The following is a 27,291-nucleotide window of genomic DNA, read 5'->3' on the forward strand; positions in this document are numbered from 1 at the left end:
ATAACCTAAACCTAAACACAAATAACAGTAGAAAAAAATCACCTTGGCTCCGGCGGCGGGCGCCGGGGCGGCGGGGGCGGGGCGCTGCCGGGGCGGCAAGCCGGGGCGGGGCGGGCCAAGTGCCGCGGCGAGGGTGGTGCGGCAAGCCGGGCCGGGGCGGGGCGGGGCGGTGGGGCGATGGGGCGGGGCGCCGGGCCGGGGCGGCGTGGCGATGGGGCGAGGTGCCGGGCCGGGGTGGCGAGGTGGCAAGGCGGCGGGGCGGTGGGGCGATGGGACGGGGCGGCGTGGCGGCGGGGCGAGGTGGCGGGGCGGAGCGGCGGTCGAGGGCGGCGGCGTGGATGGAGATCGAGAGAGAGAGAGAGAGGTGGGGGCGCGGGCGCGGCCCCTTTTCTGCTAGTAGGTCACAGCTCTTTGCCGTCTGCTAGCAGACGGCAAAGAGCGTACCTAGTGGGGTGGGGCCGGGGGGAAACGGCTATTAAAACGGCCAGTTTCTTTGTCGTCCGCTGGTGGACGGCAAAGACTTTTTGCCGTCCGCCAGCAGACGACAAAGAAAACAGCCGTTAGGTCGTCCTCGTAAGCCCGCCACCCACCCTCTTTGCCGTCAGCTAGCAGACGGCAAAGCTTCTTTGCCGTCCGCTAGCGGACGGCGAAGATACGACTGATGGCAAAGCCTTCCGTTGTCGTCCACTGCTCTTTGCCGTCCGTTTTCTGGTGGCTGATGGCAAAGCCTTTCTTTGCAGTCCGCTAGCTGACGGCAAATCTGCTGATTCCAGTAGTGGAGCTCTCGACGACAAGATGCTCATGAAGGACTACTTCGCCGAGGTATCGATGTATCCGGCTCACCTATTCCATAGGTGATATCGAAAGTGTTGATCTCTTTTCGTGCGCATCATTGAAGCCTGCGAGCAGATTGCCATTTTTTCACTCGGTGTAGAAATGCTGCCTTTTTGCTTGGCTTTAGTGCATATCAACTCAAGGCCATGAGAGTGATTGCATATGGTGTTTCCGCCGACTACACGAATGAATATCTCCGCGTTAAAAAAGATACCACCGTCAAATGCGTCCATGCCTTGCGAAGACAATGGTCTACGTTTTTGGCCTAGAATACCTTCGAGCTCCAAACGAGAAAGACACAAAGAAGATCATGGCAACAACGAAGAAAGGGGATGGCCGGGCAAGCTAGGTAGTATTGGTTGCATACATTGAAAATGGAAGAACTATTAGGTGGCTTGGGCAAGGCAATACATCAACCACAAACATAGATTCACCATTGTGCTTGAAGCCGTGGCTTCACATGATTTATGAATTTGGCATTGTTTCTTTAGTTCTTCTGGGTCTCTCAATGATATCAATGTTTTGCAACGATCTCATCTATTTGCTCAGCTAGATAGTGGCAAAGTTTCAACTTGCAACTATACCGTTAATGGCCATGAGTGTACCATAGGGTGTTATCTTGCCGACGACATTTATCCTTCATGGTCAATAGTGTGAAGACCATTGGTGACCCCAAAACCAAGAAACACAAAGTTTTTGCCGAAGTACAAAAAGCTTGATGAAAGGATATTAAGAGGGCATTTCGGTGTGTTGCAAGCTCGATTTGCCATTGTTTGAGGTCCCACTCGCTTATGGGATAAACAATCCCTTAGAAACATCATGAGTGCTTGTGTAATTTTACACAACATGATCATCAAAGATGAGAGGGATTTCGACTTAGAGCTTTATTATGACAATGTTGGTAGCCGTGTGAAACATGGCAAGGACGCATATGAAATCAGTGCATTTCTTGACATCTACCGAAAGATCCAGAACCGTAATTCGCACAATCAACTCTAGCATGATCTTACTGAGCATCGTTGGCAACTCTACGGGGATAGATTCTCATTTTTATTCATATGTATTTGTGCGTGATTTGAACAATTTGGTGTCGTAATAATTATTCAAAATTGAACATTTGTTGTAATGAAAACGGTTGTTGTATTTTGTTGCTTTTTGGACTATTTATATTTATATGTTTAATTTATATTATGATTTCATTCGGTTCATAAATCTATAATTTACAAAGCTATGCAAAATTAAACGCGTTCTGCAAAACATTTACAGGATGGATCTAACATCTATTTTGTCGGAGAGCTCGTGGTACCGTAATTTTTTTTACGGGCGCACGTAAACTTACGGGAAGTGCGTGTACCGAATCTGCGCTCTAAGCTCTGACTCTGAGCCTCTGATATATATTTTGAAAAATAAAAATTACTTACTTATAGAAAGGATAACGCACAAACCCCTCGCCATTCCCCACTCTCCTCCCCGACGCAAAACCCCCAGAAAACCATTCTGATAAATGGCAACGCCGCGGCCGGAGCTGCTCTCGCCGGGTGAGGATGAGGAGGAGAGCGCGCGGGGGCTTCTCTATGAGGCGTACAACGAGCTGCAGCGTCTGGCGGCCGAGCTGGGTGGCGCAGCGGTGCCGGCACCAGCGGTGGTGGTGGTCGGCCACCAGACGGACGGGAAGAGCGCGCTGGTCGAGGCACTCATGGGGTTCCAATTCAACCACGTCGGTGGCGGCACCAAGACCCGTCGACCCATCGCGCTCCATCTCCGCTTCAACCCGCGCTGCCACTCCCCTAACTGCCGACTCCTCGCCGGCTCGGGCGAGGGGGACGCAGAGGACGACGCCGGGGCTGCTGACCGCGCAATGCCGCTCGCCGACATCCAGGTAAGTTCAGATGCCCACATGTGGTTGTTGATATGCCGGTGTCATTTTTCTACCTATCCTGGCGGCGTCTTTGTAACGCACCGTTATATGTTTGCGCTATTGCTGGTGTCGTAAACTATTGCTTGGAAGATTCTATCAATGACCTAAATAATTCCTCCTCGCAAAAATGAATAAATAAATCAAATATCTAAGTATTGGTAAAAGGTTGCTGAATGGTCATCCCACATTTTGGCTTTTATAAGGAAGTAATCTTGTGTACATATTTTTACATATGTTTTCCCTAAATATTCAGAGACATTTGTACATATGTTTTCCCTAACAAAATAAGCACAAAATTCGTTTTTCCTGTATACATAAAGAAAAAGGATTTTACCAGTGTCATATGTTTGTACTTGCCATATGCTTCACAGTTGATGCTGCCATTGTTGATCTTCTAATCCATGATATATTCAGAATGATGAGAATTATTAAATGGTAAATGAACATCTTAATTGGTGTATTCGTATATCTTGTAGTATGTTATAATGATCCAAATTATCATTGATATTTCCCCTTTGGTCTTTCACCACAGATGCCTTTAATGTATGCCATCTAAAGATGTGTAAAAGGATGTTATGTTTAAACGGCTCTAGGCGTGGTGGCGATGTACCGGTTTTGCTGCTTTGGAGGGGTTGAGCGTCCCTACGTCGCCTTCAACCCCCCCCCCCCCCCCCCCCCCCCCCTACCCCCCTACGGGTGAAGTTCTTTGGGTGGTTGCAGTAGCGGAGCTTGAGAAGAAATCAGGGGGGGGGGGGCTGAAGGGGGGCAAACATAATTTCTTTATGCTGATGTTAGTGGAAAATTAGGCCAAATATTAAGGCATATGTACATGTTTTCCTATGAGCTGGGGGGGGGGGGGGGGGTGGGCATGGCCCAGGTTGGCTCCCAAGAAGCTCCGCCTCTGGGTGGTTGGTAGTCCGTGCACGCATCCAAACCCATGTTGAGCTGCTCAAGAAGGAAATCCTCATTGCTGATGGGCCGTGTTGCCCAATCTGCGGCCATGTCCAGGAAGATGCAAACCACATCATGTTGGACTGTGAGTTTGCACTGAACTTCCGGCGGCGCGTCGGAGGTTATTTTCCTCCATCCCCCCCGCCCCCCCCCCCCCCCCCCCCCCCCCGCGCGCGCGTGGTCATTCAGCTAAGATGGGTGCTGCTTTCCTTCTGGTCTGCTTCTGGGACCTACGGAAGAACCGAAATGCTGTTGCGTTCCAGGAGCAACAGTCGAGCTTGGACCGCCTCCTGCAAATGTGCCGGGAAGATGCCGTCCTTTGGAAGGAGAAAATCCCGCAAGTTTCTGAATGCCCACCCCCCGCGCGTTAAAGAAGGCAGACCACGAGCTGCTAATAATCATAGCAGGTTAGGTACCTTTACCTTGTAAAAGGCCTTTGAAAAGGGCATAACAGTCTTATTTAGAACACTGAATCTATGTGAACTAGTTGACTTGCTATAAATGGGAGGTGTATAAAATAAGTACTGTCTATGCAACAACCTGATAGATGGCGTGACCCAATTGCTATGGTTCTCAAGCAAAGGATGCAGTACCTTTTGCATTGCATTACTAAATTTTGTAGAAAACAAGTTTCACTTTGTTGGTATTGTCAACTTGAAACATTGATAAGACTGAACTGTTGTCGGATTACTTGATTCACTGACCCTCTACCACTGCATGCCAATATTATTTAATAAGAATAACTACTTTCAGGCATATATTGAAGCTGAAAACAAGAGGCTGGAGAATGATCCTTCCCAATTTTCAGCGAAGGAAATTATAATAAGGATAGAATATAAACATTGCCCCAATCTCACCATTATTGACACTCCAGGTCTCATTCTTGCAGCTCCTGGCCGTAAAAACCGAGTTTTGCAGGTACTCTATCAGTTAACACTATTTTGTTGTAGCCTTTTATGTTCCTTTGTTTCCACAGAAACTGTACTTACTGCTATCGTCTGGACTCTTCGACACTCTAATATTTACGAAGTGACCTTCGTTGGTAATCTTGCAACCTGCAGAGTCAGGCTTGTGCTGTTGAGGCCCTTGTTCATGCGAAAATCCAGCATAAAGAAACCATAATTCTGTGCCTTGAAGATTGTAGTGATTGGAGCAATGCAACTACAAGGAGAGTGGTGATGCAGGTTTGTTATTTTGAAACTTTTCCATGGAAAGGTCCTGTACAACATCCTTGGATGAATCCACACTAGCTGTATCTCATTTTCTTTGAAGAAGGAGCTTATTGCTCCCAGCCTCATTTCCTTGAGCTGATAAGACAACAATGGCTGGATAGTTATGAGGGATAACAAGGAACTACGCCCTGTTATCCAGCATACTCTACTACCCTACGAGCTTAGCATCATAGATAACTATATGTACTACAACCAGGAAACATCAAACAGCAGGTACAGACTTAAGCTTTACAAACTTGATAACTGGAATACCAGCTCTACCTCTCATACGGAAATCTTTCCTACTTATAAAGTTTGGAGTTGGTGGTCAGTTGAGTTCACTCCTCGTCCTCTTATTCCACTATTACTCATTTGTGGGACTAAGCCTTGCAACATTTACAAATAAATACTCCCTCCGTCCCAAAATTATTAGATACATCCGTATCTAGACAAATCTAAGACAAGAATTTTGGGACGGAGGGAGTATATGTATTGCTCACACACGAGACTAGCAACCTCCGGGAAGACATAAATAAATAAATGCACTCTCACTCACATGTGGCACATGCCACAAATAAACAAATGCACTTTTACACACATGTAAGACCAGCAATTCTGTAAGACATAAATAAACAAATACACAAATGAGACTCCAGCCCAAAACTATGCTCTTGATCTTAGTTTCTCTGCCCAACCCTCTAAATTTTGTACCATAGCATTAGAAGGAGATAACATTATTATGTAGTTTGACGCACGATAGACCTGGCTTCTTACCAGATCACTATTCTCGTGATGTCTCCTACCTAATGCCCATTCTCCTGCATTTCAAAACTCGAAATAGTGTCTGATTTTGAAATCTTTCAATGGTCCTTCCATGGCCGCTTTAGAATCTTCAACACCTCGCGACATGCATCTTGCTCTCTTTTCAATTGCGAGTCAGCGGTCCTGTGACACCATTATCTTTCGACGATCTCCCTATTTGTAGTTGGTGGCCTAAATCCTCGTCTTCTCTTCGTAGCAACTCACGGGCAATGTGCTAGGACACCCTACCAAACTAAAAGTCTGGTACTCCCTAACACCCTGACGGAAACACAGAACCTTCTTAACCATCCTCAAGCCTGAGAACCATTGGACACCATCCTGTCTCTGGCCGAGCACCTCAGAGGCCACCCTGCTTCGCAGTCCTTTCTTGTGAAGACCAACCCAAGAAGACAATGAGCGAGCCATTTGAAAAATTACAGTACTTGGATCCTGTGGGCGAAATCTTCTGAAAACAAGCAGCAGCCCTAGTCTTCCAAACTGATCATACCTAAGAAGCTACCCTTGAAGCAACTAGTTGTTTACGATGAAGTGGGAAGTTCTACACCCAATTACATAAAGTGAAAAAGAACTTAGGCATGAGAGTAATATCAAAAGCACAGCCAATGTCAGGACCCGAGATCTAAGGTATAGAAGTCAAGCCTCAGTGCATCACACAGGAAACCGAGAATTGTACTCAGGCAATAACAACCTGTACCAGAACTGTTCCAGCCTTTATCGGATCTGGTCCTGAATACCATATATTAGTGTTCAGACAATATCAGCCTCTATCTGAACTGTTCCAGCCTGCATTGGAACTTGTTCTGAACACCAATACTCAATCTAACTGAGCCGGAGCATCAACCTGTAGCCAGCCACAACCGGTAAATGAATGTGCGGTTGGAGTAGAGTGATATAGCTCCCAAACTCTCACTTTAAATGAGTCACTTCACCCTGTGTTGACTAATTGCTAGCAAGTGTATATCAAAGATTCCAAGACCCTACACACAAACATACACGCATCATGCTTGCCGTGTGTGTGGAAACAACAAGCAACGCAACATAAACTATGACTCAAAACATATGCAGATATACTATTCAAAGGTTCTAAAGAGCAAACATAGCAGTGCTATTACAAGTAGAGGTCACATGACCCAACACACTACAAGCATCAATGGAAGCAAATTATTGTCTGATACTCTGATATAGACTAAGTTTAATGAAAGCCTAAGAGGTTGTAAAATAAGATACAACGATCCTCCCAAGGTACCAGACTGCCATTTGGGACCTCAAAGCTACTCGTCGATATTGATCTCCACGTAGAAGCCACCAATGGATCGTTGGCCTCCTCTGCAACAAGTTAGTTAAAGCAAGGGTGAGTATAGTTGTACTCCACAAGACTTACATCAGAACTAGCTAAATTATGCATCTGTATTGAGGTAAAGGTAAGTGGACTAGTTTGCAGAATGCCAGCTTTGACTTGGGAACTACTGTAAGCTTAATCACCACATCAATACACTACCATGAATCCTCCCTCGACTCACCCACGAGGAAGCAATTCAAGGCACTCACACTTATCTTGGCAATTTTAGCGTAATTGTTGAAGTTGTTCTATGATCAGGCTTAGTTCACCAGGTAGTCACATAACCACACACACGGATAATCGAATAGATTTAACCCTGCAGGGGTGTACAACTTTGCCCACACGTCCGAATCGTCTCTTAATGTCATTGATATTAGCACACTTCACATTGTATGCCGAAAGAGGCTTATCGACCACGACTTTCACCTTACACTCAACTCTAGTCCAGGGAGTCACTCATAAGGGTCTGACCCGTAATCGTGAGTCCGGCCGAGTATCTCTGATGCAGACTCAAACATTGTGAGGCACAATCCCCAAGCCCATCATGCCGAGATGGTACTTCACTTGATAAGCCGGCCCACATCCTAACTGATAGAGGCAAAGGTGTCCCGTCTTTCGATGAGATGGTGGCTATCGTTTTGAAGGAAGTCGACTTTGACGAGCCGACTACGAACGTGCGAGGACGTCGCACCTTAGCAATCGCTAAACCAACTCCGAGAGGTTATTGACCACGCCGGAGCGCGATCAACCTGACCACGAGGGTCTGTTTCCTGCATGCAAACGAAGAACAAGAAAGAAACTAAGATTGCAATCTGGCTATTGCGAATATAAGAGAAAAGCTTTATTAATGAAAGTGGGGTTCTGTGACGCCTTTGTCTGGTCGTTGAACACAAACGAAGTACGCGAAGTTGCAGCTATGACGAACTTTTAATCTAAACAAAACCCAAAGTCTAAATGGCGCCCTAAAGGCTGTATATATGGAGGAAGAGGGGGAAATTTCGTGGCCCTTGGGGGAAGGGGTCCGAAACCAACCCTATCTCTTGTTTCCCCACACATACAGACTCTAAAAACAGCCTATACTTATGTATTTCGAAATTACATGGGCCTGGCCCAATAATAAGGTGACGCAACACCTAGAATAGCCTCTGGACGAAATTTATGAAGTGGCATCTTGTATATTTCGTCCAAGGCTTCATGCACTCCTTATGGTGGCTTCAAAGTTCTGAAATCATCACTTGTAACTTCGTTCTTGTTCCCCTTGCGCATGCCATCAACTCCATGCTTGTTCTTGCTTCAACGTTTATCCTTCTCCAAGCTAGGCCCTTCATTTGTAAGCAAAACAAATGTATCCAATTTAGGCAGCATCATATTCTCATGAATATTAGAATCATTACCAAGAAACGAAAGTACCTGGTAATTTAATTGGCGTGCGCGAGCTCTAGTAATTGGTCCAGTATATGTAACAGTAGGGGCTGTGGGTGTAACAATGGTATTGATGTCCTCATCATCCTCCCCTTCTTGAAATGAAGTCGTCCTCGACGGAAGCTCATCTTCCTCACCCAAATAAGGCTTCAAATCTGCAATGTTAAAAGTGGGACTAACCCCAAAATCTGCAGGTAGCTCAAGTTTATATGCATTATCATTTATTTTCTCTAACACCTTAAAAGGATCATCAGCACGTGGCATTAGCTTTGATTTGCGCAAATTAGGAAATCTATCCTTACGCAAATGTAACCAAACAAGATCTCCAGGTGCAAACACAACATGTTTTCTACCCTTATCTCCAGCAAGTTTATATTTAGCATTCATACGCTCAATGTTTTCCTTAGTTAACTCATGCATTTTTAAGATCAATTCAGCACGTTGTTTAGCATCAAAATTAACCTTCTCCGAAGATGGAAGAGGCAACAAATCAATAGGTGCACGAGGTAGGAAACCATACACAATTTCAAAAGGGCACATCTTAGTAGTAGAATGCAGCGAACGATTATAAGCAAATTCAATATGAGGCAAGCATTCTTCCCACATTTTCTTGTTATTCTTCAAAACAGCCCTAAGCATGGTAGACAATGTTCTATTAACTACTTCAGTTTGTCCATCAGTTTGGGGGTGACATGTAGTACTAAAAAGCAGTTTAGTCCCGAACTTAGCCCATAAACATCTCCAAAAGTGGCTAAGAAATTTAGTATCACGATCTGAAACGATAGTATTTGACACACCATGCAAGCGAATAATTTCACGAAAGAACAAATCAGCAACATTAACAGCATCATCGCTTTTATGATATGGTATAAAGTGTGCCATTTTTGAGAATCTATCCACGACAACAAATATGCTATCCCTCCCCTTCTTTGTTCGAGGTGAACCTAAAACAAAGTCCATAGATATATCCTCCCAAAGAACACTAGGTACAGGCAAAGGCATATATAAACCATGAGGATTGAGTCATGACTTAGCTTTTTGACATGTAGTGCAGCGAGCAACAAAACGCTCAACATCCCGTCTCATCTTTGGCCAAAAGAAATGTGTAAGCAAGTACGTCATCCGTCTTCTTCACGCCAAAGTGTCCCATTAGTCCTCCTTCATGCGCCTCCTGCAACAACAAAAGACGAACGGAGCTAGCTGGAATGCATAGCTTGTTAGCACGAAACACAAAACCATCGTTAACGACGAACTTATTCCATGTTCTACCTTCTTTACAATTCTGCAATACATCTTTAAATTCAGCATCATGCATATATTGATCTTTGATGGTCTCCAAACCAAATATTTTAAAGTCAAGTTGTGAAAGCATAGTATAACGACGAGACAATGCATCAGCAATAACATTTTCTTTACCCTTCTTGTGTTTAATGACATAAGGGAAAGTCTCAATGAATTCAACCCATTTAGCATATCTACGGTTCAGTTTTGCTTGACTTTTAATGTGTTTCAAAGATTCATGATCAGAATGTATAACAAACTCTTTGGGCCATAAATAATGTCGCCATGTTTCTAAGGTCCGAACAAGAGTATATAATTCCTTATCATAAGTAGAATAGTTCAGACTAGGCCCACTCAATTTTTCAGAAAAGTATGCAACAGGTTTGCCATCTTGTAATAACACACCTCCTAATCCAATTCCACTAGCATCACATTCAAGCTCAAAAGTCTTATTAAAATTAGGAAGTTGGAGTAAAGGAGCATGTGTCAACTTATCTTTCAATACCGTGAAGGCTTCTTCCTGTGCGGTACCCCAAACAAAAGGCACATCCTTCTTTGTAAGCTCGTTGAGAGGTGCAGCAATGGTGCTAAAATCTCTCACAAAACGCCTATAGAAACCAGCGAGTCCAAGAAAACTTCTCACTTGTGTGACCGTTTTGGGCTGCGGCCAACTCTCAATAGCTTCAATCTTGGCTTTATTAACTTCAATTCCCTGTGGAGTAACAACATAGCCAAGAAAAGATACTCGGTCGGTGCAAAAGGTGCACTTTCCAAGGTTACCAAACAAACGTGCATCACGTAGAGTAATAAAAACAGCACGTAAGTGTTCCAAATGTTCTTTCAAAGATTTGCTATAAATCAGTATATCATCAAAATAGACTACCACAAATCGTCCAATGAAAGCACGTAAAACTTCGTTCATTAGTCTCATGAAAGTACTAGGTGCATTAGTTAACCCCAAAGGCATGACTAACCACTCATATAAACCAAACTTAGTTTTAAATGTTGTTTTCCATTCATCTCCCAATTTCATACGAATTTGATGGTATCCACTACGCAAACCAACTTTGGAGAATATTGTAGAGCCACTCAATTCATCAAGCATATCATCTAGCCTAGGAATAGGATGACGATAACGAATAGTAATATTATTAATGCCTCTACAGTCAACACACATACGCGACGTACCATCCTTTTTAGGCACTAGTATAATAGGAACAACACAAGGACTAAGAGATTCGCGTATATAACCTTTGTCGAGCAGCTCCTGTACTTGACGCATAATCTCCTCTGGATTGGTACGGTATGGTGCACGGTTGGGTAGCGATGCACCGGGAATTAAGTCAATTTGATACTCAATCCCTCGAATAGGTGGTAATCCCGGTGGCACGTCTTGTGGGAAGACGTCAGCGAACTCCTGCAAAATGTTAGTGACAGCAGGGGGCAAAGAGGAAGGCACGTCCTCGAATGAAAATAATGCCTCTTTGCACACAAAAGCATAGCAAACAGATTTACTGAAATCTAGCTCATCAATATCAGATTTGGTGGCAAGTAAACATGCACTTTTCAATTTAATTTCAGAAGCAACACTAGATGGTTTATTATTAGGCTTCATCTGTTGCTCAAATTCTTTTGCCACAATCTGATTTTCACTCTTATTTTTCTCCTGTTTTGCTTTATTAGCTCTATTAATATCATCTTTCAAAATGGAATTAGGAGTCATAGAAATCAAAGTAATATTTTTATCCTTATGAACAAGAGTATACTGATTGTTTCTACCATGGTGTACAGAATTTTTATCAAATTGCCATGGTCTACCAAGTAATAAGGAATATGCTTGCATAGGTACCACATCACAATCAACATAATCAGCATATGTAGAGATACTAAAATGCACACGAACAGTACGTGTTACCTTAACCTTGCCGCTGTTGTTGAACCATTGGATGTAGTAAGGATGTGGATGTGGTCTTGTGGTGAGAGATAGCTTCTCCACCATCTCCATGCTAGCCAAGTTGTTGCAGCTCCCTCCATCTATGATGACGCGAATAGAACGTTCCTTCACAACTCCCTCTGTATGGAACAAATTATGTCTCTGATTTTGCTCAGCTTGTGTAACCTGCACACTCAAAACACGTTGAGCAACCAAACATTCATACCTGTCAGCATCTTCAGGAGCCATGTATTGCGTCTTATGATCAGAATCATCTTCACCGTGTTCTTCATGTGTAATAAGAGCCAAAGTCTTCTCATCATAGTCACTAGCTGACTCATACCCACCATCCTCAGTAGCAATCATCACACGCTGAGATTTGCATTCTCTCGCATAATGACCTCTTTCCTTACAACGACGACAAATAATATCACTTGTGTGCCCTGTTGATGCCATGGAAGAAGAAAAGCTTTGTGCAGGCCCGGCAGGTGTGCTCTTGGCAGATAGTGGTGGTTGTGCCTGCTTTCTTGTATCATGGTTGGAGGTGGCACCTGATGGAGGTGATGGTGTAGTGGAAGTAGAGGATGCACGTGGTGTCCATGATGAAGGTCGACCTGCAGAAAAGTTAGTTCGCGCCAATGCCTGTCGATCCTGCACTCAGCTTTACAAGCAAGATGGAATAAACGAGTGATATTATTATACTCCTTATACTCTAGAATGGTCTGAATCTCTCTATTTAATCCATCCATAAAACGTGCAAGCATAGCTTCATTATCCTCAACAATACCACATCTAATCATGCCAGTTTGTAATTCCTGATAATATTCCTCTACAGAATTTTTTCCTTGTCTTAAACGCTGCAATTTTTGAAGTAATTCACGTTGATAATATGGTGGAACCCAACGAGTACGCATAGCAGTTTTCAAAGCAGCCCAAGTAATTGGAATATTATTCGGATATAATCTACGATGTTCAGACCACCACACACAAGCAAAACTAGTGAAAGCACAAAGTGCAGCAGCAACACGTCTCCTCGGGATATTCTAAACATGTAAAACGTTGTTCGGTTTCTAACTCCCAAGTAAGATATATATCAGGAACATATCTACCCTCAAATGGTGGAATATTCAAATTCAGTTTAGGAAGATGGTCATGATCTCGTACCTGAGCTGGTAATGCAGCCCTACCATTGCGATTATTTGCATGTGGACGACCGGGTGCTGGTGGTTGCACGTAGTTCTGATTTTGATCAACGTCATCTTCGTAATCTCCCGCATAATCATCCTCCTCCCCATCAGCAGCAGGAGCCACAGAAGTATCAACAGCAACACTAACAGGTTGGCCAGGCTGAAGAAGGACACGGCTCGCTCGGCGGAGGGCTGTCTCGCGACGTGGAGGTAGTCGTCGTCGTTGTTGTTGTTGTTGCAGAGGTGCGGCAGGTGCAGCCGGTGGTGGAAGGCGCGCAAGCAGTTCATTAAATCTGTTATCGAGCTTTGTTTCGAACGTCTTCTCAAAGCCAGTAATCTTATCCATGGCCTCTTCAAAATTGGTCAGCACATCTTGCACCTGTTCAGTCATCATTTGCTGAAATTTATCATGAAACTCCTTGTTCGTTAAGTTCTCCCAGTCAATCTCGTCGGCTTGTGATCCTGGCATGGTTAGCAGCAATAGAAACACACAAGAATATGATCCTACAGACTACTAACTAGTGGTGGTGGTGGTGGGTGTCACAAATCCGGCAAGCAAATCTCAAATTCTTACGAGTTCTTACCCAGCAGCAGGCGGTGATCGGCAACCGATGTAGTCAAAACTCTCAAAGCTTGGATAGAGCGATTACCAGGAGAAGTCAAACGCACGATGTAGATGTATGTGGAGCTGGGAAGGCTTATAATATGGTAGCAAAAAGGGTCAGCAATAATCAATTCAGATATGCAAAGTTGAAGAAACGCTCAACGACGGTACTGTGCTGGTCTTAGGCTAGACCGTGCTAGAGACGCGAGCCTAGAACACTAACAAAATCATGGCGCTGCACGTAAACAAGGGAAAAGCACACTCTGAATTTCTTTTGGCGCTCTTTTTTTTTGCGAAAAATCACTATAATGGCGAGTGTCTCAAAACTCTTCCCAGGTCAAAATGACAGGATGGGCACGAATTTTTTTTGACTATTTTTTTTCTTCCGAAAATCAGGGCAGCGACGACAAAAAAGTGCGACAAAAAATCACTATGATGGCGTGTGTCTCAAAAGACTCAGAAAAGCCTAAAAATAGGATAGGGAAAAAAAAATTGGTCGCCGACATTTTGGCCTAAAAACTGCCCGGGGGTCTCCAGACTTTTTTTTTTGAGACCTACTCAGGCAAGGAAACACGAATCGGAATTTAGATGGATCTCGAAAACAAACCTACTATGAAAGGAACTCAGATTGGTGGTGGATATATGGTGGTGGTATATGGCAGCGGTGGTGGTATATGGCAGCGGTGGTAGTATATGGATATGGATCGGTGGTGGTATATGGATACGGATTCGGAGCGGTGGTGGCAGGGGCGATGATGATGGTGCGGCGGCGGCGTGACAACTTATGACCAGAACTTGAAACTCTAAAAGACTAGACGCTAAGACCAGCAACTTGACACGACGATGCAACCGCAAATTCAACAAAGCAAAATACTGAAAAGACTATGCAAAGGCTCAGACTGGTTCAGATAGGATGAACTAACCCTAATTCTTTTTTGGCTTTTTTGTGGACTATAGGTATGAAGAACAGACTCGATCTAAACTACGAAAAACTGTAAAATCTCACCGAGCAACCTGGAAATCTGATACCACTTGATAGAGGCAAAGGTGTCCCGTCTTTCGATGAGATGGTGGCTATCGTTTTGAAGGAAGTCGACTTTGACGATCCGACTACGAATATGCGAGGACGTCGCGCCTTAGCAATCGCTAAACCAACTCCGAGAGGTTATTGACCACGCCGGAGCATGATCAACCTGACCACGAGGGTCTGTTTCCTGCATGCAAATGAAGAACAAGCAAGAAACTAAGATTGCAATCTGGCTATTGCGAATATAAGAGGAAAGCTTTATTAATGAAAGTGGGGTTCTGTGACGCCTTTGTCTGGTCGTTGAACACAAACGAAGTACGCGAAGTTGCAGCTATGGCGAACTTTTAATCTAAACAAAACCCAAAGTCTAAACGGTGCCCTAAGGGCTGTATATATGGAGGAAGAGGGGGAAATTTCGTGGCCCTTGGGGGAAGGGGTCCGAAACCAACCCTATCTCTTGTTGCCCCACACATATGGACTCTAAAAACAGCCTATACTTATGTATTTCGAAATTACATGGGCCTGGCCCAATAATAAGGTGACGCAGCACCTAAAATAGTCTCTGGACGAAATTTATGAAGTGGCATCTTGTATATTTCGTCCAAGGCTTCATGCACTCCTTATGGTGGCTTAAAAGTCCTGAAATCATCACTTGTAACTCTGTTCTTGTTCCCTTTGCGCATGCCATCAACTCCATGCTTGTTCTTGCTCCAATGTTCATCCTTCTCCAAGCTAGGCCCTTCATTTGTAAGCAAAACAAATGTATCCAATTTAGGCAGTATCATATTCTCATGAACATTAGAATCATTACCAAGAAACGAAAGTACCTGGTAATTTAATTGGCGTGCGCGAGCTCTAGTAATTGGTCCAGTATATGTAACAGCAGGGGCTGTGGGTGTAACAATGGTATTGATGTCCTCATCACTAACAAGATATGCCACACCTTCTCCACATACGATGTCAAATGGAAAGCCTAAACTAGGCTCGACTCCTGGACCAGTCTGAGGCAAGTTAATAGGTCGAGAGGGGGTCCATTTGCCCTCGTGTGGTAGTACACTGTCTTGGATCAAAGAAGTGAGAACTCGAGTCCTAAGAGCGGCGTAAATGAGACAACCCACCATGTTCTCCAATATGGCCTCTCATCTTCACCTTTAGTCATATTCACAGTTATTCCCCAATCATATCATGAACACGATCACCACCACATCCGATTCATCGCCCATGATGGATCAAGACTTGCAAAACTCTAAGCATGGCTAATCACGACATGGAGTAGGGCCGTCTTATGAGTATCAAGCAACTCCTAATCATGCTAGGATCAAGATTAAGCCATGTAAGGTTACAAGGATAGGTCATGCAAAGGATAGGTTCTAGCTATTGAAAATGAAGGCAATTGAAATGATAAACCCCAATGTGGTGGAACAAGAATGTAAGTTTCAAGAGTAGGATTTATCAACGTGTTCAAGGGGGTTTGCTTGCCTAGAAGCTCAGTAGATGGATTCTGCTCTTCGGTGTCGTCGGAACCTACGTCCAACAATGGATCTATCGAGAAGAAGTAAACACCAGAAAGCAAAGGACGAAAATCAATACATTGCAATGCTCACTCCATGGATGCATGTCATGGCATAAAATGGATCTGAGTTGATGTAATGCATCATCAAGCAATTTAATTGAAGTGGAAATGATCTATTTATAGTATTTCCTAAACTCCAAATAAATAAAGGTAAGAGATTATTCTTGTTTGCCCTAAACAGAAATTTTAGGTCGCTCATACATGCATGAATGTGGCATAAACAAATAGAGTGCATTTTTCTGAAATTTTTGACACATTGTACATATTTCTGAGCTAGGATGAATTTTCTATGAATTTCCAAAGTTTAAAGCATATTCTGGAAATCATAAAAGCATTTATGAAATTCAATATTCCCAGAAATACTTTTGCCACTCACTACTTGACTAGCCGTAGTCGCTGACCAGGGGCCAGTCAACGCCTACGTCAGTTCGGTCCCATGGAAGTTAGGGTTAAATTAACATAAGCTAAGTTAGTGTTAATTAACCAGTGGGGGCCCACACGTCAGTGACCGAGCTAAACTTGATTAGTCCTAAGCTAAACCTGCCACGTCAACTTCGCAGGAATTAGCCGCCGGCGACCATAAATCGCGGCGGTGTCCTGCCGGAAGGCCATGGGGAGGCTGGCCAAGGTTCTGGGTGGTTAGCCCTTACGCTCCTAGTGCAACCAACAGGAGGTCTGGGGCAGCCGGAGTCGTTGGGGTCGACGAGCATGGGAAGGGACGCGTCCAAGATAACTAAGGGTCCCAAGGGACACCCCGGAGCTCCAGGAGCATGTGGCGTGCTCGGTTCGGCTGGGGGTGGACAAGAGTGACGACGCAACATGCGGCGGCAACAGCGAGTCCACGGCGGGGTGCCACCTAGAGCTTGCATGAGTGCTCGGGAACATATGGGAAAGAGGGTCTCATTGCTGGGACGTTGGCATTGTTGGCAGGGCCGGGGGCGGTTGGTAGGCGGTGAACCGGGCTTTGGTGGACGGCGGTGCAGAGGAGGAAGCTGGCGATGGATCGCTCCATTCTGTTTGTCTTCGGGCGATTACTTTCTCGGGGAGCTAGAGTGCGATGAGGCAAAGCTTGAGGACACCATGGCTCGTTGGGGGGAGGCCGTTGGCTTGCGGGCGAAGCACAGCGGCGACGGCTGTGCTCTGGACAGGCTGCAAGGAGGGAGCTAGGGGAAGGGAGGGTGACCACCAGCTCCAGGAAACATCAGAGGAAGTCGATGGGAAGCTAGGGGCGCGAGGATCGCGCAGCTGGCCAGGTTAGCTCAGCGTGGTCCTACGCAGGTGCCTGTCGCGCTGGCTGGAGGTCTGGCTGGAGGTAGAAGACGCCTGTGCCCCTGTGGGCTGGGCTGGGCTCACTTGCACAGTGCTGGCCATAGCTAAAATGCTCTTTGTTTAGTTTGTTCTTTCTTTTCTTTTATTTGCTACTGTTCTGCAAAATATTGGGAATCCAAAAGAGTACCAAATTTTATGAAACTATTTATGTGACATCTTTGGATCCTTCCAATCGCATATAAACAATTTCAGGATTTTTAGGTTTGTATTTCTATTTCTAAAAAATAAACCTAATTAAATTAGATTATGATTTAATTCAAAATTCCCCCAAACATTCCCTTTCCAAACCTTATAAATTTAGGGTGGGGTCCACATGACACATATGGACTCATGCCTAAATCTTAGGGTTTTTGGAAGGGCATTTTGTAACGATGAGCAGTTTTTAGGGTTTAACTCTTTAAATCATGTGATTCTGAATTAGTCCCATTTTTCCAATTAAAGGAAAATTTAAACATGATGGCATGCAATGCTCTCTAATGCATCTATTAAATTACCATAGGCTAGAGCTGTGACAGCCAACTACACTGCAAGTATACTTAGCTATTGCACATTCAAAAAATAATTTGACATATGATCTAGTATTTCATGTGAATACAAAACATAAACTTAGGGCTACTGTCCAACCTCTTTAAAAAGTTATCCTTAGTGAGGACGCTATCTCTAAAAGCTAACCATACAAGACTATAGTCTTCAGAGGCACTTTAATAAACCAGAACTTTCTATGGGGCCATCTAACCTTATTACTAGTCTTTAGCAGAACATAAAAATATTTCAGTGCTCTCAAGTAACCACATGCACTTACCGTTACTCTTGCAGTCTCATGAAGGTGGATTTTACTACACAACTCCTGGAGCTTTTACCAAGTTTCAACTCTTTTACTGGGCAGCTATGTTTAAATAAAAAAAATGCACTGACTGTCCCAAATTCTAATTTTCAACCAGACAATTCAGTTAACATAATCCTTCATTAAGTGAGGAGGTGCTGCCTTTCAGCTAAATTGTGTTCCCGTTTTGATACTGCAGGTTGATCCTGATCTTGCAAGGACTGTTCTAGTCTCCACAAAACTTGACACGAAAATTCCACAATTCGCACGTGCCTCTGATGTTGAAGTGTTTCTTCACCCACCAACTTGTGTTCTAGATGGTTCCTTATTGGGAGATTCTCCCTTTTTCACATCAGTGCCTTCTGGGAGAGTTGGTTCTTGCCATGAAGCTGTCTTCAGATCAAATGAAGAGTTTAAGAAGGTAATGCCACTATTCCATCTCTTTAGAGCTTGCTGTTCTCCCTTCTGTGAACTTTGAGTTTTCTGTGAGCTTGTCCTTGCTGGTATGTTTGTGTTCTAGTTTAAGTTGCCTGTGAATTTTCTTCATATGTATGTGAAGGCCAACTGGTCATCAGATCCCACCCTTTTTCGTGTGAATAAAATCTTCTTCTACACAGTCAACTGGACGAGGATCATGCTGGAAATGTCTCACTCGTCCATATGCATTATTCCCTTCCATAGGATCTCTCTCTCTCTCTCTCTCTCTCTCTCAGAAAAAAAGGATGTCACACAGTAGAAATATGTAGAATCATGTCAGAGGGAACTTTAGTTTCTGAAATGTTAACAAGGAGTTAAGTTATAGGTAAAAGTTGTGAGTTACCTGTCTGTTTATTGGTTCCAATAATTTAGATAGCTTCCATTTAAATATTATAATACATGGTTGTTTAAACTTCCCAAAAACCATAAAGTGCCTTCTTAAAGTACGCCTCCATTTTTCTGTATACTTCTCTGTGATCAAGATGTCTTGGGAGTATCACTAATGAACAGGTTCAAAAAATGAATAGGATTCTACTGCAGAACGTAGATAAATTGTGCTCAGGATCTGGCTGTGGTGAGTTACACCACTATCGGGTCATTGATTAGTGCCAAGTAAGAACAAATGAAATGTTGCAACCTAGCAGCAAAAAGAGAGCTGCTTTATAGAACACTAAATGTCCATGTTAAGGAGCACCTCCTTGCCAGGGTTATTCTCTGTCAGTTAGCCAATTATGGTTTGCCTTTTCTCCTATCCGTACTGTAGTTATCAAGAACCTTTTGTGTTACTGGATCCTTGAAAGGCATCTAATGTTTTTCTATGTTCTGCAGGCGATCTCACTGAGAGAATTGGATGATGTTACATCTCTTGAAGACAAGCTAGGAAGGTCACTTACAAGGGAGGAGAAGAACAGGATAGGAGTGAGTAACTTAAGATTATTTTTGGAAGAATTGCTGCAGAACAGGTATTCTTGTATATTATTTGCAGAGCCAGAGGCCAGAGCATATAGTTTTTCATCATTCTTTGTATCTGTGGATTCATTCAAATTAATATGAACAAGGTACATCGAGAGTGTTCCGTCGATTATTCCACTTCTTGAGAAGGAACATCGCGCTGCATCGAGGAAGTTGCGCAAAGTCACACAAGAAATCAGGTGATAACTTACTTGATTGTCAGCAAGTATATATATAGTTTAGTGCACTTGAGTGGTCCTATAATCTAGATTTATTTTCCCTAACACCACTTGTGATCCATTTCCTAGAGTACAATGCTACCCTGTTGGAGTTCGAAGCTTATCTTATACAACTATTTGGATGAGTTGGTGAATGAACTATTTTCCTCTGCACTTTTGAAAAGAATTTTTTTCTTCTCTGATAATCGCAAGCCAGCTTTGTATGCACATCTGCTGCACCAGCAATTCAGTGTAATGCCTCCAATTTTTCCTGAAAGTGATAAATTCATCTGTCTTGGAGTATGTTTATACTGTTAGTAAAGAAAAGAGGAACAAAAACTATGTTCTAGTCTCACTTCCATATAGCAGAACAGGTTATCTGAAGTACTAAGTTTGTGAAGAAAGAAAGCTAAGGCGGTCTGTTCGTTCTGTCCTCATGTGCTTTGTAGCCAAGCTTTTCATTGAAGAAGCCTGCTATCCTGCTAATGGCATTCTGTATCTGGACAGTGATTTGGACGAAGCAAAACTAAAGGAGAAAGCTCGCCTGTTCCATGATTCATTTTTGACAAAGGTGCTACTACTCTAGCTAGATTCCGACAGTGTCTTACATTATTTAAATGAAGCATTTTTCATGTATTACAAGGACAACAAATAATCTTTAAAATGTTATTTTAAATATATGGCTATACTTCTAGGTTGCAGCATATTTTAATTAATGTAATGGTGCAAAACCTTTTCTTCATTGTATGTGAATGAGACATATATTGCTGATCTTTTCACTGAATCTAGTACCCAGGAAAAAAAGCTTGATATAAATCTGAAGATTTGTTTACTATCTCGTGTTTCAGTTATCTTTGCTACTGAAAGGCATGGTGGTGGCACCTCCTGATAAGTTTGGTGAGTGTTTTATCTCCTCCGGTTCATTTTGAAAGATAGCTTCTTGTTAACTGTGTTGTGCTAACAATTTCTCGGAACTCTTGGGCCTTTAGGAGAAACTTTAATTAATGAGAGGATCAATGGAGGAACATTTACTGGAAGCGAGAATTTCCAGCTCCCAAACAAGATGATGGCTGTAAGTTCTTTTCCAGTCTGTTTGCTATATACTCCCTCCGTCCCAAAATAAGTGTCACTTGAGCTTACTGAAGCGTTCTTCACCCTCTTGATTGTTGCGGAGTCGCTTTTGTTCTTCTCCTGGAGGGTGTCGGTTGGCGACTCGCTCTTCATCTTGTTCTTGGCGAGTAATGCGAGGTGCATTTGCTATCCGGCACATTTCATGACGTGTTCCATGCGAGGCTCGTCTTCTTGTCTTGCCATTCGTGCTTTCCTGGCATGTTCTTCATAAAGGTGTAGTTGTACACAGAGGGATTCATGTGTTTGATTTGCTTGCTCTTGACGGCGAGCTTCTTCTTGGCTATCCGGCTCTTGACGGCGATTCATGTTCTTGTGTTTGTTGTTCTCGATGCTCACGGTCAAGAATGCGGTTTTGAAGGCCATTGCCACTATGAGTTTGTGGCGGCCCTTGATGCTCGTGTTCTTGATGGTGGTGATGTCGTCGAGAGCGGTGGTACTTGCGCCCGGATGGCATCCTGGAGGTACTTGCACTTGAGTGCCGTCTTGAAGATGAAGACAATTTGCGATTGTTGAACATTTCTTGAATGCGGTCCATTTGCACGTCCATCTCGGCGACGAGGTAGTCCCTCATGCGGACATCGGATTGGCGCATGTCAGCGGAGAGGTTCTCGATGCGCTCATTTAAGATGATATTTGCATCGTTTGTAACTCTCTGGAGTCTGAAGTGGTGAGACTTGGTGAGGAAGTCGTGTGGGCCCTCTTAGTCGTCGAAAACTGGACAAGAAGTACCTTCCCTATCCATCTTACTCGGCAAAGTGTGAGTAGGAATGGAGATGAACAATACCAAAGTCACCTCCTTTTGATGTTGGTGAAGGATCACATGATGTCACACATGTCAATGCAAAGTGAATAACTTGGTATCTAGCCTTGACCAATCTCACACCTACACACAAAGGTTTATAGGGGAGCTTGGCAGGGATTGGTGGCACGAAGTCAAGCAAGTTGGAAGTTCAAGATTTTGTAGAAGTTGGAAGTGAACCACAATGAACTCAAAATGCTATGCAAGCGATCTCAATTGTAAGGATAGAGAGGCAAAAAGAACAAAAAGAGTGCACACGCAAAGATGATGGGGCTTGCATACAGTATTGGCCTAGCGAAGACTAAGCTCATGTTGCACAAACTCGAGGGGAGACTTGCTCAATTGCACGTAGAGGGCAAGGATTCGATCACTTGACTACCACTCTACTACTATCTAAGCTTGCCGTTTCCCTATAAGTATCCTTGGCACTCGTATTTCTTTGCTCTTTGCACCTTTTTGCGAACAATTTATTTGATGTTTCTTTTTCTTCCTTTTGCCTTTTCTCTTTGAGCCAAGATCAAAATCACGAGAGTATAGCTATCAAGATAATGTGAGGATCCAAAACAGACCTCACAAGGTACCGAAAGATCAATGAGATCGACAGTGACTAAGGAGGACAAGTGATTGATGCCCGACAATACTTGATGAACTAGTCTCGGTAGGATCAAGGTTTTCGCAAAGGAATGGATGGCTCACAAGGGTAATGGCAATGAAGGTAAAGTTTGTGTGAGGGAATGGTATACTTGGTCGACACCTCTACCTTCACACAATTAGAAGGGCCAGCCTTGCTTCCGGTGTCAGTGTCAAAAGGATGGATGGATCCTCATCGAAGGCAAGCTTGTTGGTCGATGAAGGCGGTGTAGTGGTACTTGTCGATCTTGTCGATGAAGTCCTAGGTCAAAGCTGGCGAAGATGCCGGAGATGTGGGCTGTTGGACAAAGTTGGATACACAGTAGTCTGACTTTGCCCAGGCAGCTGTGGGTCTACTCGAGAGAGAACTCAAAATTGGAGGTAGGGAAAAGAAAAATTAGGGACAAATTGGCCAAGTGGACGCAAATCAAAGGTAGATCGACTCACCAGATCCATGTATCAGATCCAACAAAATCTCACTAGAAACAACTAATATCTCGAAATCGAGCGAGGCTATTTATGTGGGGATTTTTCGAGATTGGCAAGAACAAAACAAAATTAGGCTAGAAATATGAGGGGGGAGGGATCCAATTCGTGGAGGCCTTGCTCATGATACCAAATGATACGGAGGAAGCCATTGGATTGCCCCGATCTTCACGGATTGGAGGTGGATTTGAGGTGAAACACGAAGAACGCGATGATCAAGCACAACACTCAAGAGGAAATCACTCACATCGACAAGGATTCATACACAAGTACTCAAATCACAAGTAGAAACAAGGATACATCTCAAGGCCCAAACGTCAACAAGGTAAAAGATAACTAGGGTAGGAGTTCGTCCCCAAATCCAAGAGGAATTGGAGGTCTTGAGAGATAGTTCTTATCCAATCCAAAGGATATGGAGGTCCTGAGAGATAGTTCTTCCCCAATCCAAAGGATATGGAGGTCTTGAGAAATAGTTCTTCCCCAATCAGAAGGATATGGAGGTCTTGATAATCCAAGAGGATTCTTCTCCAAATTGGAGGTCTTGATCTCCAAAGAAGAGGTAGATGAGCGAAGCTCTCTCGAGAATTTAGTCTAAACTTTGCTAACCCTAGAAATGAAGGGGAGTACGGCATATATATATATAGTCTAACGGAAGGGGATGGAGAAGGGAGAGTTACATGGGCTGGGCCTGAATCTCGTGCTTGCAGGCAAAGTCGGATAGTCTGACTTGTCGGATTTTCTGACACCATGTCTGACATAGTATTTGACCTAATCCAGAGAGCCCGGGAAAGTCAGACATCAAGTCTGACTATGCGACATGTCGGACTAAAAGTGCAACATTTTGCCCGGTTCATCCGACGTGGTCCAGAGAGGTCCTGCAAGTCGGATATCAAGTCGGACTGTCCGACTTTACAGTTTTCAGCAGGATGAGCTCTTTGGGGACTTCTTGCTTCCTTCTCGAGTCCTTGTTTTTCTCCTCCATGGCTTGGCCTTCGTTCCTCACTTCTCCAGGCTTGTTTCCATCACACCTAAGTATGTATAAGGTTCCGGAGTGAGGTAGTAACCATGTCTCACATGCAAGTATAGGAAGCTCATGTAGGAAGTCAGTCACCTCGGTGTCGATAGCGCGTGCACGAGCCCTTGTCATTGGACCACTTGGAGCTTGAGGGTTGGATGATGGGTTCATGGTGGTGTCCATGGGATGCTACGCATCATTCTTCCTCTCCTCCCGCTCTATCTCCCAACCCCAACTTGACTGAGTCAGCAGCCATAAACCATGCCGCACCCTTCCTCCCCCCTCTCAAGTTTCATCGCTTCTGAACCTCCAAGCCCCTCCCACCATCCTCCTGGTATTCGCCGCTACTCGAGGCTGGGATGATGTTCTTCTCATGTGTGGGTTGGAATTCATTCAGTGGGGAGCAAGCTGACTCATTCAGTCTCAGTGGCCTATATTCCCCTTTTAGCTATAGTTATTGAGTCCATTTTAGGAGGTTAAATAGATTATTTGTTTACCGGGGGGTTGCTGTGGACTCGCTTGACTTCATAACTTCTTTCCAACCCTTTAATCCCCCAAAAAATTCTCGTGGAGAAAAGGAAACCATTTTGCCTTGAAAGCTCAAGCTCAGCCCTTCATGTAATGTATACCTATATACCATGACTGTGCTCTTATAACTACTGGAGTCTTTGATATGTATTTTTGTAATGCAAATGCATACTATGTTTTGGTTCTCAGAATGCTGGAATGCGTCTTTACGGTGGTGCACAATACCATCGGGCAATGGCTGAATTTCGTCTGGTTGTTGGAAGTATCAAGTGCCCCCCGATTACTAGGGAGGAAATAGTCAACGCCTGTGGTGTTGAAGATATTCATGATGGGACGAATTACTCCAGGTATTCTCTTTCCACACGTTAGAAATCCTTCTGTTGTACTTATATAATATATTTGTTCACTTTTGATATTGTTTTGCTAGGACTGCTTGTGTAATTGCTGTGGCAAAAGCATGCGACACATTTGAGCCTTTCCTTCATCAGGTTGGTGAGCTCGCCTAAACTGTGGGCATATCAATAAACTATGCATAGATGCCCCTCTTCACCTTTATTCATGGCTGCCCATTCCATACTTGTACAGTCACACTGCAGCTCTTGCATATTATTTGTGTGATTATGGTTTCAACGAAATCATCGATCATGTTTTCCATGCTCGGTGCTTCGTTCTGTTCTGGACTGAGGCTAACATGTGAAAAATATTTCCGTATAAATCATTTGAAATCAAATGAAAGTGAACATAATTATAGAAAGTAGTTGAAATTCCCTGTGGTTGGATAAGGTTGGGCTTTCCTCTGATTAATATGTTCCTTCAATTAAAATAAATCTTCTCTTTTGTCTCGTGCAGTTGAGTTTTAGGCTGTTGTACATACTGAAAAGACTGAGTCCGATATCTGTTTTTCTGCTGGAGGTACTAATCTCTATCCACGGTTTATTTAATTCATGTATTTTTGTTTTTTCCATTACTAATGCTCTGGTAGAACTCCAACAGAAGGATGGTGAGCACTTTAGCAGCCATGATGTACTTGTGAAGCGTGTCCAAGCTGCTTTCAACAGGTTTGCTGAATCTACCGAGCAATCTTGCCGTGAAAGGTGATGGTGTTCTCAATTCTAACACCTTTACATTATTATCTTTCAGTTTATTGGTTGTGTGCGCTCTAGTCACATTATATTGCAAACTCAGTTGCAACTAACTCCTTGAGGCTTGTTCAAATTAAATATATGTTCTAACATTTCTTCTTGTCTACAGGCATCATATTAACGTCATGTTGTTAAACTAAACATCTGTGACTCTATCTAGGAGACGTTAAAGTTGTTGTCTAACTTAGTAGTTACACCAATTTATGACATTAATGTACATTTCCTTCAACAATGCTTCCTATTGTTATCAAGCATGCGGTAGTAGTAATGCTGGCACTTGGCAGCCACTAGAATGCCTGAATCCTTTGCCAACTGGTTATTTTCTCCATGCTTCCTTTTCAGAAATTTATTCACTGATCTTGTTGGATGTCCTCCTTTTTATGTAGCAAACCATACCCACACCACATCAATTGCCTCCTTTTGATGTCTGGGCGTTATATTCAGTGTATTCCATAGCATATATTGCAACCACTGATGTCAGACTTTTGTCTCACATGCTTTGTGGTTCCACAGATGCATTCTCATGTGTTGTTTTTATCTGTTGACCTAGTTTTTTCGTGTTCAAATATGTAATGCAGATGTATGGAAGATTTGGAGAGCACCACTCGTTATGTTACTTGGTCCCTTCACAACAAGGTATATTTATTTACTTGGTAATTAAAACTAAATATTTTTTATCAGTCTGCCTAATGATATATGCTACATTGGATACAGAACCGTGCCGGATTGCGACATTTTCTGGATTCGTTTGTTGCACCGGAGCAATTATGTGCTAACACACATACTGCCCACTCAGCTGGGCTGCATGAGCAATCCACTGGTTTGAATGACAGTAAGCAGGATAGACCAAAGGGAGAGCTGAAATCTAGTCATACTTCAGACTCAAATCCATCCGGTGGTGTGTCAGAAACGAGACTGGTGGATCTCTTGGACAATACGCTGTGGAACCGAAGGCTGGCGCCCTCATCTGAGCGTCTTGTGTATGCACTGGTTCACCAGATTTTTCATGGGATCAAAGAGCATTTTCTTGTCACTACAGAACTAAAGGTCTGGATGCAGTAAACCTTGCACTTTGTAGCCATGTAGATATTTCTGCTTATGTTGTTAATGCTTTGGCTCATTCATTATGCAATCGCTCGCAGTTCAATTGCTTCCTCCTGATGCCAATTGTTGACAAATTAGCGGCTCTTCTACGAGAAGACCTTGAATCAGCGTTTGAAGACGATCTTGACAGCATCTTCAGCGTCACCGAGCTGCGCCACTCACTTGGGCAGAAGAAGCGAGAGCTGGAAATCGAATTGAAGCAGGTAGATAGTCTCTGAAACCATTTTATTTTAATTAGTCAGTTACAGTACCATATAACTACCTTAATTATCAGTCTCCAACCTAACATTTTGCTCTTGAATTCAGATGAAGCGTTTAAAAGAGAAATTCACAGAAATAAATAAGAAGCTCAATTCTCTCCAGGTTAGACAACAGGCCTAGGTAGGGAGGTAGAGTATTTCCGTGTTGCAAATAAAACAATAATAATCCACCTTGTGCGACTTGCTACCGGTCCTGTATTCAGGCGTAAATATGAATCATCATTTCCTTGATATGCTCTACTTGTCAACGTGTGCAATCGTGGTTCAATCATTCCATAAAAACTGTGCCTTGCAAA

At 43.6% G+C, this 27,291-nt stretch overlaps 1 protein-coding gene across 1 annotated transcript; it reads left to right on the plus strand.

Annotated features, from left to right (window-relative positions):
- Nucleotides 1–2,262: 2,262 nt before the first annotated feature.
- LOC109753889 (dynamin-like protein ARC5) lies at nt 2,263–27,291 on the plus strand. The gene is made up of 17 exons (XM_020312809.4): nt 2,263–2,713; nt 4,457–4,621; nt 4,765–4,887; nt 18,454–18,675; nt 19,560–19,693; nt 19,790–19,882; nt 20,408–20,471; nt 20,749–20,797; nt 20,890–20,972; nt 24,679–24,836; nt 24,917–24,977; nt 25,339–25,401; nt 25,483–25,583; nt 26,210–26,267; nt 26,346–26,678; nt 26,774–26,938; nt 27,042–27,291. Exons 1-17 carry the CDS (start codon nt 2,339–2,341, stop codon nt 27,114–27,116), a joined length of 2,322 nt encoding a protein of 773 aa, XP_020168398.1. The 5' UTR covers nt 2,263–2,338; the 3' UTR covers nt 27,117–27,291.

Source organism: Aegilops tauschii, chromosome 5 (genome assembly GCF_002575655.3).
Source record: "Aegilops tauschii subsp. strangulata cultivar AL8/78 chromosome 5, Aet v6.0, whole genome shotgun sequence".
Taxonomy (NCBI): Eukaryota; Viridiplantae; Streptophyta; class Magnoliopsida; order Poales; family Poaceae; genus Aegilops; species Aegilops tauschii.